This window comes from Clytia hemisphaerica, unplaced genomic scaffold (genome assembly GCF_902728285.1).
Source record: "Clytia hemisphaerica strain Z4C2 unplaced genomic scaffold, Clytia hemisphaerica genome assembly, whole genome shotgun sequence".
In the NCBI taxonomy this organism is placed as follows: Eukaryota; Metazoa; Cnidaria; class Hydrozoa; order Leptothecata; family Clytiidae; genus Clytia; species Clytia hemisphaerica.
In genome coordinates this window covers 437,063-453,737 of record NW_027103621.1, presented here as the reverse complement: position 1 = coordinate 453,737, position 16,675 = coordinate 437,063, and the positions used below count along the sequence as shown (strand labels likewise).

The 16,675-nt window shown below is 34.9% G+C and overlaps 2 protein-coding genes across 2 annotated transcripts; one reads left to right on the top strand and one right to left on the bottom strand.

The window, feature by feature from the left end:
• Positions 1-71: 71 nt before the first annotated feature.
• On the top strand, positions 72-16,675 carry LOC136802278 (tonsoku-like protein). Its single transcript, XM_067058992.1, has 6 exons — positions 72-117; positions 513-670; positions 13,143-13,332; positions 13,837-14,009; positions 14,932-15,077; positions 15,652-16,675. Exons 1-6 carry the CDS (start codon positions 72-74, stop codon positions 15,986-15,988), a joined length of 1,050 nt encoding a protein of 349 aa, XP_066915093.1. The 3' UTR covers positions 15,989-16,675.
• Positions 6,461-9,823, bottom strand: LOC136802395 (uncharacterized). The gene is made up of 3 exons (XM_067059133.1): positions 9,438-9,823; positions 8,486-8,582; positions 6,461-7,016 (listed from the first exon to the last, which is right to left on the bottom strand). Exons 1-3 carry the CDS (start codon positions 9,810-9,812, stop codon positions 6,574-6,576), a joined length of 915 nt encoding a protein of 304 aa, XP_066915234.1. The 5' UTR covers positions 9,813-9,823; the 3' UTR covers positions 6,461-6,573.

Genomic DNA, 16,675 nt, shown 5'->3' with positions numbered 1-16,675 from the left:
AATGAGAGGACTGGATAGATAAAAATAATTATGGACCTAAACTTTGGTAGTTTCATTTAAGATAAACTAAAATGAGTGCGGGAGTTTTTATCTTGGAGGACCGTTGTTTACCAGGCTGTGGATTTTTAATACAGCCATAATTGGGTTCAATCCTAATACAATTTTTTATCGTGCTAAATCTTGGGGAAGGGTTGCACCTTCTTCTTTTGGCGAATCAGCCTTTAGGAACGAATTTTTGTCCAATCGAACAAGCTGATCAGTCAGTCAATACCAACCAGACAGGTGACCGAACCAAAATTTTACAGATCATCTTCAATTATCCATATCTACCACTGGTAAAAATTTCAGATTGAGATTTTAAGAGGGGCCCAAGTACCCCCCCCCCTCAAGAATGGTAACATTTCCAATACTGAACATTTTTCAATCCTAACCGATGTTAAGGCCGGTGCAAGAGTTTTCGAGACGCCAGTTGTTATCCCTGAGGATTTTTCTTTCCTTTTCTTTCTACGTAGGTGATCACAATTTCTCTATACTTGCGGACGCGTTGTGTTGTCTACCGAATCTAACAAAAGTCAACTTTTCATCCACTGGGATCACTTCAAGAAGTTTGAAACGTTTTTCGCAAGTTGTTTGCAGCCAACCCAAAGATGAATACAAACTTGTGATGAAGGTAATGTTCCTTTAAGCGGATTTAATTTTGCATGGATAAATTTTTGCAATTTTCGCGAAAATTAGTGCCCTCGGGAAATCCCAAATTGACCAAAATCCCTAGATAATGAAAGAAATTGAGCTATTAGAAGCCGATTAGCGAAAAAAAGTCCAGGCGAAAACTAATCCACTTAAGGTTTGGTAGGTTTGTGTTTTGCTTTTTTGGGTGAGCTTCTGTTGTCGCCATTTTCAAGCTGTAAGCTTTTGATCTTTTCATTCGTAAGAGAGTAGCATTAGCCACATTCCGCGGACGCGGTCGAATTGGCGTGTAGGGATAAATTTTTCAAAATGGTAGATTTCACTTTCGTTTTCAGTTAGGCGGCTTATGGATCTGAGCAAATTTGAGCACTATGATAAAAATAAACAGATTTAGCAAAGAAGAAGCTGAGGAATCAGGGGCGAATCTAGGATTTTGAGGGTACCATGCAAAAACTAAACCTTTTTATCAGGTTTACATTAAAATTTTAGTCGGAATTAGTATGAAAAGTGTGTCCTTTGCTTTCTCTCATAAAAACCATTAATTTTCAGTACAGTAATTTAAACAAAATCGTTCTTTTCTCTGTATAATAATAACAAGACCAAATAAAATATAAATATTTAATGAAAAGCAAACAGCAAAAGAGCAAAAAAAATTTGAGAGTTTTATCTATTACTGTACTTTGTATAACAAGAAAAGTGTGTAAAGACGGCAGTATAGAGTCAGAAAGATCTTCTTTCAAATTTGTTTTTTTAAATATTTGAAGTCATAAAATATTTTCCATGAATTACACTTTAAAGATATTACATATATACCTACAAATATATTACAAACAATCCCACCAAATAGAAATTCTTGTTGATACAAAGAAATATTTTTTCTGTTTTGAAATTTATTTTGCAATCTTGAATTCCAAGAGTTCCATACAAAAAAATGTTATTTAACTGTAAATCCCATGTTGTAATTTGATCAGTGTCAATAGGCTCAATCTCGCTGTCTCAGTCCACAGTCTGACAGTGGGATTGAATTGTATGCAAAGTTTTACGACTACGCAAATGAAAATAATATAATACACATCCTGAATTCAAAACTAGGGGTGGAGAATTCATACCGCGATTGACTGATTGACTGCAATAATCTTGAGGACCCTCATATTGTTTGTGTATGTAATTTTTTTATGAACTTCAGAATTCAGTTCTATAAAAACATCCATTATTGGCATTAATTTTCAAGCCAGCACATAAATAATGTCTTCTGCAACCTCATCCTTGAAGCATGACCTTTGATGTGTTTGTACCCTTTGTGTATCCTATTTGCTATATTAAACATCGAGCTGTCAGTCTGTCAGTAAAGTGTTCAACAAAGCCAAGACCAAAACCAAAACAAAGCTAAGTGAGCAACTATCAAAAGAAATCTCCTGATGGTCAACCTCCTGGTTGTTGTTGGGGTTTCGATTATGTACTGCTTGCTCATTTTCTCTGTAGCATTGTTCTTGAAACTGATATAGAATCCCAGATAAAAAACCCAACACTTCTTTACTCGTTCATACTTAATTTTCTTGATCAGTTTGTATTGAGATTCAGGAACTATAACATCTGGTAAATCATTAGAAGATGATCTGAAACAAACTCCAATGGTCAGAACATATGACACCAAATTTCCAAATCCTTTTGTTTTAAAAAGTTTTTTGTACTGTTTTCACAATTCAGGATCCTTTGGCAAACGATGGAATTTAATAGGGTTACCATTAGAGTCTTTCACAAAAACCACAAAAACACAAGCTGGAACTGCAGTTACTTTTCATTGTGGATTGTGAAAACAACTCCAATCTGCTAAAAATTTCAGTCTTCTCTATAACTTTTCCTCTCAATCTTGGCTTGTTTTGGTTTGGAATTTTCGCAAGATGGCGCATATCATCGAAAAAGTCCCTACAGCTAGTTACCAGGCCCTTTTACGGAATGTGGCTAATGGGGTTTGCCTATGGCGTCACTATTTTGGTCATAAAAAGTTTTGCCGGGCCTAATCCGCGTCCTCCCTTTCAAAAATATCTTGTAATGGTACTGTTCTTTGGAATAGACTAACATTGGTTAGGTCGTAGAAAATATGTCACGGGGCCCCAGGCTTGGCCCCCTACTAGAGACAAGGCTTTCATATCTTTTTATATTGTCTGCATTACCCAAATGTTACGGAGCCCGGTTTTCTTTCTTTTTTGGGTAAGTTTCAATCAAAAAAGGCTGAAAAATCAGAAAGAGCTAAGTTTCATCTTTATTTATAAGCAGATTGCTAATTGATTAGTTACTAGCTTTCCTGGGCCCGGCTGTTCAAAAGTCGATTAGATTAGCCGATTACCACTAATCGCGATTAATTTCCGATTTGTTAATCCTACGACTAAAAACGTCAATCACTGAGAAAAAACAATGGATTCGAATCTCATTTTTTCGAATGTTTATTTTTTGTCTGAATTCTTTTCTCAAAAATAGGCGCACAAAAACAAACAAAATGTAAGGAAAACTTAGGAGTTGGATGGTGGTGGTCTTGCTGTTGCTTTTTTTGTTTATGTATATAAAAACTTATAAACTTTGTATTTAAATAATATTCATTTACTTTGAGAGGAGGCCAAACTTGTGACTTTATAACTTATAAACGATAAATAATATGAACTTGATATTGGTGTTTTGATATCGGCAGGTCCAAAATGCATAAAACATAATGCATATTGCATAATGCATAATGCATAATATTTGAATAATGTCAATTTTAGAGGCTATAATAAGGAGAATTTGAAAGATAATACTTTCAACAAAACAAATAGACCACTTTCTGCCAGAAAATAAAGAGTAGAAAGCTGTAAATTTGAATTTTGGATGATGAAGAAAATCCATGATCCACTGAAAATGCTTGTCGCCATTTTGATTTTCATAGTTGTATTTTACAGAACGTAGTATAGTGTAGAAAAAACACGAAAATATCTCCTCCGTATATTACTTTTCTAACTTGAAAACGTAAATTTTATAGCAAGATCTTAATTCTGGGTTTTCTCAGAGATCTTTCTTCGAACAATTGCTAATAAATTTCAAAGGGTTTTCCCTCTTAGATACAAAGCATTAACCATGTGAATGCTTTTTGTTAGATAAGCCAATATCCAGCGAATATAAATATAGAGCTTCATGCGAAAGCTAGATCTAAGAAAATAGACTTCGAATTTTTTTTACATTCGAATGTCCAGACGATCTCAATCGAATGGAATCGACGATCGAACCAGTCGAACCAAATCGAACGCAATCGACCGATTGAAATTCGATTGTCGAACGCAATCGAATCTCAATCGAACGTCAAAATTCTGGGTAATATTCGATTGGTGTTCGATTGTTGTTCGACTGGTTCGATCGTCGATTCCGTTCGATTGAGATCGTCTGGCTTTATTCTTGCCGCTTCCCAACATCCAAGCTCTCAAACATCACAAGCCGAATGAAATTACTTTCAATTTTCCGTAGAAATTATGCGATGAACAATCCGGGGGTCAATGAATCGACGATCGAACGCAATCGAACATCAATCGAACGCAATCGAATATCAATCGAATCTGAAAATTGCGGTAATATTCGATTGAGATTCGATTGCGTTCGACAATCGAATTTCAATCGGTCGATTGCGTTCGATTTGGTTCGACTGGTTCGATCGTCGATTCCGTTCGATTGAGATCGTCTGGGAATGTTTATGTGTTTACTTTTTTTGAGAAAGAAGAAGGGGGAAACCTTTCTGATCTGTTGCATCTTCTTATTATTTATGCTGATGGAAAACCCTTTGTTGTTATGATTCGAATGTTTTCTCTTTCGTTCGGATTCGAAAAGTAAATATCATGTCTGGGGAAATCCCTCTCATTGGAATGTTTACTTATTAAGAAACTCTTCTACTGTAAAGAGGTTTTCGCGGTTTTAGCCTCTACAAAGGAGAGTTTTAGAAAATATAAAATCGTTCTGTAAATTACACAATACTATTATGCATTATGCAATATGTATTATGTTTTATGCATTTTGTACCTGCCGGTTTTGATATCTTAAAAAAAAGTGTTTGTTATGTGGTTTCGAACAGTGTCTCTATATCTGTAGTGGGCAGGGTTGCCTGGATAGGGTAGAGCCTCAAATTCATCATTGTCATTTTCAATGTCTTCTTCAAATGGCTCTTCATTGAGCATTATTGCAATGTTGTGTAATATAAAGCAGGTTCCAATAATTTGGCAAGCCTTGAGAGGGTCAACGCGAAGACCAAATTTAAATGCTGGAAATCTTCTCTTCAGTAAACCAAAACTTCTCTCAACAGAACTTCGAGCACATTTTTGGCTCCTATTGAATCTTCTTTCTTGACGAGTGACAGGATTGTCATGTGGGGTATAGCTAGATAGGGCATATCCCGAATCACCGAGCAAAAGACCATCTTCGATAGATCGATGATTTGTGTCGAGATAGTTACTCAAACGAGAAGCTGTAAAAATAAAAGAGTCATGCGTTGAACCAGGCCAAGATGCATCAACATCGATAAATCTGTACTTGTGGTCTGAAACACCTTGAACATTGATTGAGTGATAGCTTTTGCGATTTACATAATCTCTCTCATCTTCATTGGGGCATGAGATTCTAACATGGGTACAATCAATACAACCAACCAAACTAGGGAAGCCAGACATCTCATAAAAGCCCTGTTTTATGATTCTCTTTTCCTCGTTTGTTGTCGGAAATTTTATAAATTGTCTTTTTTTTGCATTCAATGCTTGGCAGAATTTTGGGATCACTCGGCAAACTGTGGATTTGTCAACTCCTATACTGTCTCCAACCACTTGTTGGAAGCTCCCACAGGCAAAAAACCTGAGAGCAATCAAAACTTGGGTCTCCACCGACAATGCATGATTTCTTCTTGTTGGTCTCACTAAGTCATTTCGCAGCAAATTAGCCAAAAAAGCAATGCCTTGTCGTGAAAATCGAAATATATTTCTTATTTCTTCGTTAGAGAAGGTGTTGTCTATCAAAATATTCCTCAGACGATACGTTCTTCGTCTTCTTCGATTATTTCCTCCAATGTTTCCATAAAGGTGTTGATTCATAACATTCGCCATCTTTCTTGTTTTTATTCTTAATCTACTCAGGCTTGCTTGGAGCCGCTAAGGCTCTTAATCTGGATTTAATCTTTTCTTAATCACGATTAAGTTCGTGAGTTTCGAACAACTGCTTAATCGGCGCTAATCGCAATTTAATCCGGGATTAAGCTAATCCGGCCTTAATCGCTTTTTGAACAACCGGGCCCTGGTGATTGGCGACCTTCAATTTTTCTGATGTATTTTCACAAAGATGTTTACCCGTAAACCCTCGAAGCGGACGGGACCTGATTTTTGGAACCCATTTTTGGAGGCTAATAATGGCTTTGTCTTGTGAGTTTTTTGTTGTTTTTTTGGCTCTATAATAAATCTTTGGTGATAAAAGTCCTTATTTTACATACACACATTCGAATATTAGAAAAAGATTCGTCTTAAAATAATTTACGTTATTCGTATTATAATCTACATAATAAATATATATCCTCATCATAAATTATTTAAATTTAGAACTTTTTTTATACTGGCAGTTTAAAATTACTGATTATGTGACGCCAGTGTTCGGTTTTTCTTCATATTAAGTATGCGCAAATTTAGGGGCGTGAAGAATTTGGCCCTTTGTGCGACGACTTTGGTTATACCGACCAATATCGGTATTGAAATATCCTCCCCTTCCCCCTCTGGTAGATACTTTCTGATCACTCCCTAAACGTACAGCATTAAATACTGTATAAAAAGATTTCATATGACAAGCAGTGACAAACAGTGTCAGTAATATCACTAAAGGTTCCAGAGTTCAAATCTAGAAATTTTCTTTAAGTACTCTACCAAACATCCAGATTTCTCCAATGTTTAAATCTGTAGCTGATTTATCGATGGGCTGTCGTGCCATTATCTCGTCAGCATATTTCATACAGGAAAACTTTTTACTGGCACCGATAGTCTCTGTATTGCCGAACCAAGCCTCGATACTTTGCCCATTATTGTTTAAGATTGTATACAAGTTTATATTATTGCTTCGTTCTGTGATGTGTGCATAGTTTGGCTCGTATCTATTAAAGAACTCAACCCAAAAGATGAATAATCTTTCTTTGAAGACTGCTTTAAGCCAATGCGGTCTGTTATCCGAACCAGTATGTGCGAAATTCATGTATACATATTGTATGCCGTCAAAAGCATTTATTGCTGGGTAGAGGCCGTGATCAGATGACATACTGGCCTCTTTAACATATGTGTACAATGGTTCTATAATGTAAAGAAGAAATTGCTTTAAAAGACATCATTTAACACATCATCTCCTATCATTTGTTTACACAGAAATTTTTTTTACTACCTATGTTGAGGAGATTGAATTTTTTCCAATTTTTCAGGACCCCTTGGATTTTTTTCTCCCATTTCTTTGGACCACCCTGGATTTTTGACCTCGTTATACAACCCTGGATTTTATCATTAAAAAAAACAGACCACCCTGGACGTCACACTGTGCACACTGTACAGACTGTTTTTGGAAAAGTTCATTTTTAAACAAAAAAGAACAAATTTATTTCCTTTCGGCTCCACACAGCACAAATTTTGAGTTTTAAGAACTGCTATTAACCTATGTGCAGTAGGCGCAAAGTCTTAAAAACTTATCCTAACTTTCTTTATACAGTTGAGTCTCCATAACCCGAAAACTCACGAATACGAATTTGTTTGAGTTAAGGAAATTTCGAGTAATGGAGTAAGGTTTATCAGATATTGTTAACTGAAGGGACCATAACAATTGTTCGAGTTAAGGAAATTTCGAGTAATGGAGTAAGGTTTATCAGATATTGTTAACTGAAGGGACCATAACAATTGTTCGAGTTAAGGGAATTTCGAGTAATGGAGTAAGGTTTATCAGATATTGTTAACTGAAGGGACCATAACAATTGTTCGAGTTAAGGAAATTTCGAGTAATGGAGTAAGGTTTATCAGATATTGTTAACTGAAGGGACCATAAATTTGTTCGAGTTAAGGGAATTTCGAGTAATGGAGTAAGGTTTATCAGATATTGTTAACTGAAGGGACCATAACACTTGTTCGAGTTAAGGAAATTTCGAGTAATGGAGTAAGGTTTATCATATATTGTTAACTGAAGGGACCATAAATTTGTTCGAGTTAAGGAAATTTCGAGTAATGGAGTAAGGTTTATCAGATATTGTTAACTGAAGGGACCATAACACTTGTTCGAGTTAAGGGAATTTCGAGTAATGGAGTAAGGTTTATCATATATTGTTAACTGAAGGGACCATAAATTGTTCGAGTTAAGGAAATTTTCGAGTAATGGAGTAAGGTTTATCAGATATTGTTAACTGAAGGGACCATAAATTTGTTCGAGTTAAGGGAATTTCGAGTAATGGAGTAAGGTTTATCAGATATTGTTAACTGAAGGGACCATAACAATTGTTCGAGTTAAGGAAATTTCGAGTAATGGAGTAAGGTTTATCATATATTGTTAACTGAAGGGACCATAAATTTGTTCGAGTTAAGGAGATGTTCGACTTATAGAGTTTCAAGTTAAAAATACTTCACTGTATATAAAGTGTTAGAGATAGAGACCATCATTTGTGCCAAGGGCAAATTAAAAACCTCCCAGCTGACACACAACGTTGTTTCAACGTTTTTCTAACGTTACATGGACGTTGTGAACGTTAGAAAAACGTCGAAACAACGTTGTGTGCCAGCTGGCCTACCTCCTTCGAACTCCACACATTGATGTTCTCCTAGACAAGAATCTTTGCACACTTTATCAACTGGACAGAGGTCATTCGTAGTGCATCTTTGACCAAGCTACGAAAGAAAAATTTTCACCAACAATTAAAGTTTCTATTTTTAAATAAGTGTTCGCGTTTCATACCAGACACATATTTCATATTAGGACAGTGTTTCCCTATCGGAATATTGTGCTGAATAACTAAACCAATCTTGCTCCACATCCATTTCAAACCATTGTGAAAAAGATTGTGAATTGAAATTGATGATTAAGCAAATGATACCACTGTTATTTAAAAACAAAACCTTTAAGTTCTCGCTAATACACTACAACTCTGTACTTTTGACGAACCTGATACAAAATACTTTTCGTGGTTTCAATCATTTCTCTTAGTAAGTAAGTAACCATTTTTGTACTAAGGACGCAATCTTTGGTTTGACCCGGCCGAGGGTTAAAACCGCGACCTTGCGCACCGTAGCTTGATGCTCTACCATTTCACTTTGGGTGATTTCTTCTATTCGAAGAAATTAAATTTATTATCCCTTTAAGGACGAACTGGATAATCCACTGTGAAATAATTCTTCAGTCACAATAATAAGTTGTGTCAAAGTAAAACCATAGAAATACAATCACTGACCTTTATATATCCCCGGACCAAGCAATATCCGCCATCTTTGATTGAAGTTTTTATTTTTAATTGATACCCGTAAAAAAGCCATTGCAGTGTTAAAATTAACATCTAACGGCGCTACATGATTAAAAGTTATCGAGGGAAAGTAGATCTAGCGCTCTCGATGCATTTACACCGCTATTGAGTAGTTCCGCCATTGGGGTGCCACTTTTCAACTCCGATCAAAGATTTAGCTTGGACGGGATTGAGAAACTTGGTCCAGGGTATATAAAGGTCAGTGAATACAATAAAGATTTCTTACCGTTTTCCTATTGTAATTGGTTTCAAAATGATTCCAATCGTCCGCGCGTTCAAATCTGACCGTTCCAGTAACATTGAGCTGAAAAGCATCATCTAAAATTTGGCACAATTTCCCAGGACGCATGTAATTTACTGACTGACAATTCGGGTGATGTAAACAATTGGTGAGACAACGTCTCAACGATACTGATTCAATAAAGTCTAAAATATTTCCTATTAAGCGTTGGTTATATTTTATCTTTGAAAATTCAGCATCGTAAATGTTGCACTGCGCTTCTCGTAAAATTGTTGAAAAAGCGCTTTTTTTGGAAATGATCATTAAGATAAACGCAAGCGTTTGTAATACTGCTTTGCTTGAAATTTTGGATATATCCATTTCTAAACGAATTAAATTAGTATCAAATTTATGAAAATTTTATATTTTACTTTCTCAATTTATCAAGACGAGCCACCGAGCCATAAATGACATATATGAGACTAGTAAAATATTCTAATCTTGTCTAAACTGTGAACAATATTTTACTATTGATAAAATTTTCTTCTATCTTGGTACTGATGATTTTTCGGACCTACCTGGAGGTCCTATAAATTAAACTTTGTCTGTTCGTCCGTCCGTCTGTTACCAGCTTTTCTCGAGATTTTATCATTAGTTTCTTCTGATTTTTTGAACAAAGATGCGTATTAGCAATGCCCAAATGTCACGGAGCCCGATTTTGGGAAAAAATTTAAATATGCCGGAAAAACCGGTTTTTTGGCATTTTCTTGAACAATGCGTATTAGCAATGTTCAAAACATTCGATTTTTCAGACAAAATCTTTCCGACCGAAAATGCCGGTTTTGCAGATTTTTATTGGGCTTTTTCCTTATATTACTTTGTTTTTTCACATAAAACATTATTGATAACAACGCCCACCATCAAGCATGAATCAATTGTCAATAAAACTGATTTTTGCAACCGGAACTTTCTATTCCTTTATTCCCTACTCCCCCTTTCCCTCTCCCCCCATCAACAACCAATGATGAAATTTAATGCGTTATGCGCTAAATGCTATATTTTCTGACTGATTGTTTTCATTTTTCTCCTTTATTGCTATCTAACTTTCATCATCAGGTAGGTCCATCCAGCATCGGGCTTGTTTCTATTCAAACTCCTTCCTTAAATATCTAATGAGTATCGTTCTCAATAGGACGTCTCTATCGTATCCCACACTCTTTTTAATGAATATATTTTATTTGAATTAATCGTTAAATAAAACAAAATGTTTTAATTATAAAAACCGGTAAATCTTTCATGAGGCTTGGCTGAAAACTTTTTGACGTTTTTGTAAGGTCATTGGTCGGTTGAAAAATAAAGCAATTCCATTGGTCGAAATTAACGTAACGGACGAAAAAAGTAGAACTTCCTTCAACTTTTTTTTTGTTCGCGCGAAACTTTTTTTTTGTTCGCGCGAAACTTTTTTATGACGTAATCTTTTCTTCAAGCAAAAAAGGTTAAGAAAAAAGCTGTTGCCCATTTTGCGCGAAAGTGGAGACGGGCTTAAGGAATGTTCTCAAAAGGAGAAGTAGGGATTTGTAAAAGAAAATTTGATAACAAAACGAAAACTTGTTTATTTCTTTCAAAACTGAATACTTATCGCAGAAAATCGCCGAATAGCTTTTTTAGCTGCAAAAACGAAGTGAGATTGTTAGGTGCGAATCAGGGGGTGATGTTTACCATCATTGGTAATATTTTTGGAGGCGATTAATGTCGAGATAAAGAGAGATGAATTCATTAAAAGGGTACTCTCACCAGTAAAGCTTAGGTTTACACTTTTTTTTTATAAGAACAATTTTATAAGAACAACGAGGCTCAAAATCTCCAACAAATAAGAACAATTTAAGAACAATGTTGGGCCTGAAATTACTCAATTTCAAGCAATTTAGGGGTTAAAGTAGTAAAAATTGGGTATAACGCCTAAAATACCTCAATTACACCCTATAAATAAGAACATGATAAGAACAATCTGAGACAAAGCCGAAAATATTCTACATATTTTACTTTAAGAACATCCAAAGTTTTTAGAAGCTTTCAGATGTTCTTAAGTTTTTGCTTTTTAAACCTAAAAATATTCTCAATATTTTCACCGTTTTGTGAGTATTTTTGTCCATTTACTAAAGAAATGGGGTGTTTTAGAGTCTCTTTTGGCCATCGAAGCCTTATGTTCTTATATAGTTTGTTCTTATGAAAAAAAACTTGTATAACAAATTCTCATGCTGTTCCTACTAACCATGGTTTTCGTTGAGATTTCTGATTCAAACAAAATGTTTAAAAAAATTCACGTTGATGCGACATTAAGTAATATTTCATAATATGTATTGATTATATTATGTGTCTAATATAATAAATGCTGAGAATTTTCAAACTAAATCAACAATATTCTTTCAGATCAGATTCAGTTCATTCATTTCTAAATAGCTTGAAAAGACTGCTTTTTTCATCAATTTTCGGTAAAGTCAAAAGGGTTCAAATCAATAACCAAAAACAAGAACTAAAATGAATTTAATTTGCATACCTTACCTGTGTTTAGAGATTGTTCATCTAACGTTTCCAGAGCATCTAAAAAAGAACGAAAAATAACTATATTCAAACAAGGCAAAATAGAACAGATTTACGCTGTCATTCACCAAAATTAGTTCCCGCCAAAATTAAAAAGATTCATCAATCGCCAAAATAAGTTCTCGCCAAAATTAAAAATTCTCAGGAATTTTGCCGCTCGTCAAAATTAATTCTCGCCAAAATAAGTTCCCTTAAGGTACCTTATCGGCCCTTTTTACGCCGGTCCTAATTTAACGCCGGCCCCTTTTACGCCGGCCTTTATTACGCCAAAGCCTAATTTTGGGCTTACGCCAATTAGGGCCGTTAATAAAGCGCCAAAATTTGTAAAAATGGCTAATTATGCTTCAAATTAGTAAATCACAATGTAATTTTTCAGTAGTAAACTGTTGAAAATTCCATCGAAAGTCACTGATTTTTAAATATATTAAACATTTCACTGAAGTCTTAAATATGAAGTAAAACAATGGATAATTTTCGTCTTCAAATCATACCTTAAATCCTTTAAATTGAGAAATAATGATAAAAAATTAACGCCGCTTTTAGGTTAAAATTGCCCAATTTTGGCCCTTTTTACGCCGGCCCTTTTAACGCCACGAGCCCAAAAATAACGCCAATAAGGGCCGGTATAAAAAGGGCAGATAAGGTAATTGTACTTTATTTTTCAGGACCTCTTAGCAAATTGCAATACCTCAATTTCTCGTTTTTCATTTATAAGAAACAACTATACAAGAACATTTGATTTTGATGGCCAAAATATTAAGAGAAAATGTTTGGGTGTTTTATTAAACACTTTCACTTTATTTTACTTTACAGGATCCGCCTCTTAGCAAATTGCAATGCCTCAATCTCTCGTTTTTCATTTATAAGAAACAACTATACCAAAACATATGACTTTGGTGTCCAAAATATTAAGAAAAATATTTGGGTGTTTTATTAAACACTTTTACTTTATTTTACTTTACAGGATCCGCCTTTCAACAAATTGCAGTACATCAATCTCTTGTTTTTCATTTATAAGAAACAACTATACAAGAACATTTGACTTTGATGGCCAAAATATTAAGAAAAATATTTGGGTGTTTTATTAAACACTTTTACTTTATTTTACAGGATCCGCCTCTTAACAAATTGCAGTACATCAATTTCAGTCACAACACCTTCATTGACGAAGAAGTAGTCAGTGATTCACTACTGAATATTTTACAAGCTTGTCAGACATTGGATGATCTTCGCATGTCACACTGTTCGCTCACTTTCAAATCTTTTCAACGGTTGTTGGTTACAAACACTCTGAAATCAGGTAACCTTTTTAGCGAACCGCGGTGATTCTAAAGATAGACATTTTTTACTTGAAAAGACACTTTACCCCCTGGATATCCGCTCTCTTGTAGATATTTAACCCCCTGGATATCCGATATCCTCAACAGGGGAGACACGGACTATTTCTGGAAAAGCCCATTTTGCGGTAGACACTGAAAGTTAGTCCTTACGGCAAACTCAAGGTCCAAACAATTTGACTCGCTCCTCAGAGACAAATCAGAGCCCAGCAGAAGCTTACATTTGGCTAATTTTTGTCTTTTTTTAAGATTTGTTGAAGAAAAAATAGAGCTTGGCTTCTGAAAAAAGACTTCTTAATGAGACTGCTTTAACACTCAGTTGACCTAATTTCAAAGAAAGTGCCTCTTTTAGCCGAATATAATAGGTATATCTATTCTATAGAGGTCTGTGATTCGGAGAAGGCTTCTCCAGAAAGACTTTTTACTAGTAATTTTACTATTATCTTTTCATTTTTCTCATTTTACAGATATCCACACTCTGGACCTATCTTACAACAATTTTATCACGTGGAACAATGCTGTAAAGGTTGTCTCTATTTTTGCATCACCTGCACTTAGATTCTTAGATCTGTCATCTGTATTATCGAGGCAACCTCAAAACCCATCGCTACCAATGACACAATTAACAGATTTATTTGAGGTATAATTTCTTTCTTGAAAAGACGATCTAACAAAAGCAATTTTAATCATTCATGATATTCATGACGTGATGTTTTCTATAGAACCACCCCGGTTTCTGCCAGTAGTGCGAAATTTTAAACAGTTTTTTTCTAGCTTGAATTTGCCACTACTTTAAGGTAGAAAAGGTCGGGATTTTCAAGACTTTTGCCCTTTTTCACGAAAGTTTCTGCCAAGTAAGAAATCACACGAGAAATTCGCGAAAAGTACACTTTTTTTGCTATTTTATACTCGGTTTTCAGTTTTTTGTGCATTTTTTATCGCTTTTTTGCCTGCAAAATGAAATAACATTCTAAAATTCGCGAAAGTTATATCCGCTGAAATTGCAAAATTTTGCGATTTTGCAACTTCGCGAAAGATTCTACCCGCCAAAGTTTATGCTTTTTAAGTAATGGTAGAAACCGGGTCGTTTCTATAGAAAACATTACGTCATGAATATCATGAATTACAGGCAGGTGTTTGAAGTTGTTATTTGTCAAAACTTTGTATTTGTCATATGCATGACGTAATGTTTTATACGGAAGCACCAATTTAATAAAAAATTAAATAGTAGATGGTTAAAGACCACTAATTTGAATTCAAACAATAAAACTAGTGGCAAAAAACCGGGCTATTTTGGTTGCCTCCTTATAAAACATTACATCGTGAATATTAAATATTTATGAATACTTTCAGTTTGAGTTAATTGTAGTCATTTTCTGCCCGCGCAGCTTGATCGTAAGCCCGTTAGTGACATTTCGGCTTATCTGTACCAGACAGCTGCGGCTTTTTCTGCGACACCGTTCACGTTGATAAAAAAAAATTGTATGTTGGGATAGAGAAAGGCCATATTTTAGCACGACTTGACGTGAACATTATTAGAATTTTCTACTTTCTTATTTTAGTTGAAGAACTGCAAAATTGAAAGTTTAACACTGGATGATCTACCATCTTTCTCGTTGCCGTTAGAAACGAAAACATTATGTAATCTCAGACGTATTTCAATGAAGCGTCAAAATGGGTCTCCACTTGGCTTGAATCAATTTTTAAAGTAAGTAAATCCCCTGAAATGGATTGGAAGCATTGGGCTGTTCTATTAAAAAACCATACAGGGAGGTAGACGAATCTTTTCGAAAAACATTTTTTAGAATTTGTGGATACCCCCTGGGTAAGGGCAAAATTTGCAAAAATACCCTTAGAAAAATTATTTTCATACTTTGGAGTGAGGGTGGACAAACTAAAACCAGTCTTTTACCCACTGGGAATCTTAGAATGACTTTCTCTTCCCCCACCCCCCCCCCCCCTTGGAAAAATGAAAAAAAACCTTCTCTGGAAATGTTTGTCCATCTCCCTGTATGGATATTAAACGGGATGGGGTCATTTCCAATTTTCTCGCTACTCTCAGAGAGAGACTCGTAAAATGGGAGAGGGCAAAGTGATAATGAGGTTTTAACGAATTATTCTAAAAAATCAACTTTTTTGAGCCATACTGTGGTCGTCTGCAAGAAACAAGACTGACTTATTGAGGGGATTTTTTTTCAAAACATTGCAAAAATGTGACCCCTTTCTCTAGAATTTAGGCACAAGTCGATCATTTTTGAAATTTCTGTTTTCATTTTCCTTAGGCAATTATTAACAGTCGAAACACTGGTATCAATAGATTGTAGTTGTTCAAGTTCAATTGATGAAAATGTTTTCAAAGATTTCATGAAATATCTATCATTAAAAAATCATATTGTTGAAGATTTGAGGTTTTTTGGATGTAATATTTCCTCGACATTACCTTCAGAGATATTTGATTCACTTTCACATTGGAAAGACTGTAAGTTAAAACTTCTTGATGTCAGTTGTAATGAAATTACGAGCAATGATAAAAATAAATTATTGATAGTTTGGCGCTCCATCGTGAGGAATTGGACGGGGCGCGTTTCTGGTAAAAATTGTGTTTTGTCAGCTTCTTGATGTTATGTTTTTCGATGCATCTGTATTTTTTCGTCATTTTACTCCATTTTACGCTCTAATTCTGAGGGGAATTGGATTACCTTATCGGTCCTTCTTACGCCACGAGCCCAAAAATAACGCCAATAAGGGCCGGTGTAAAAAGGGCCGATAAGGTATCTACGTTTAAGGGAGTGTATCGAATAGTAGAGTAACCATTTTATAAGAGTTGATGGTGGCTTTCAATATCATCGAATAATTGAGGCGTATTAAATAGAAAACGTCGAGTAAGTTTTTTCTCCTGGAATCAAGTCAATCATTTTGAACAACAAGCCTTCTCTTTCTTCTTCTCAGACAAGATTACAGTAGGTCAAATTGTAAAAGGGTTTGTTGTTTATATGGTCAAAGAAAATGAGCCAAAATTGAATTTTTGTTTGATCGATAGTGAAATTATTTTTTTACAAAAATATTTTTCGATAATTTTTGTCGATAATTTTTGTTTCCATGACAGCCTTAAGAACCGTAAACTTCGAACATCTCTGGCAATCGTCTAAATAAAAGTTGTGTAAGTATTTTCCCGATATTTTTTCTAATGTCAACATCATTGTCGAAGATTTTTAAATATTTTTTTTTCCCAAAGCGGTGTAAAAAGTTGTAAATATTGTTGTTGATATGTTTTTGTTAAAAAAAAGATAAACCTTCTAAATCTTA

What these genes read in the sequence shown, in the direction of transcription:
- LOC136802278 (XM_067058992.1), top strand. Translation starts at nt 72, where the DNA reads ATGAGTGCGGGAGTTTTTATCTTGGAGGACCGTTGTTTACCAGGCT. An exon ending in GGACCGTTGTTTACCAGGCT is followed by an intron (nt 118 to 512) that starts GTGGATTTTTAA and finishes CTTTCTACGTAG; the next exon opens with GTGATCACAATTTCTCTATA. An exon ending in GGCTTGAATCAATTTTTAAA is followed by an intron (nt 15,078 to 15,651) that starts GTAAGTAAATCC and finishes CATTTTCCTTAG; the next exon opens with GCAATTATTAACAGTCGAAA.
- LOC136802395 (XM_067059133.1), bottom strand. Translation starts at nt 9,812, where the DNA reads ATGGATATATCCAAAATTTCAAGCAAAGCAGTATTACAAACGCTTGCG. An exon ending in CCAATTACAATAGGAAAACG is followed by an intron (nt 8,583 to 9,437) that starts GTAAGAAATCTT and finishes TTTCTTTCGTAG; the next exon opens with CTTGGTCAAAGATGCACTAC. An exon ending in ATGTGTGGAGTTCGAAGGAG is followed by an intron (nt 7,017 to 8,485) that starts GTAGGCCAGCTG and finishes TTTACATTATAG; the next exon opens with AACCATTGTACACATATGTT.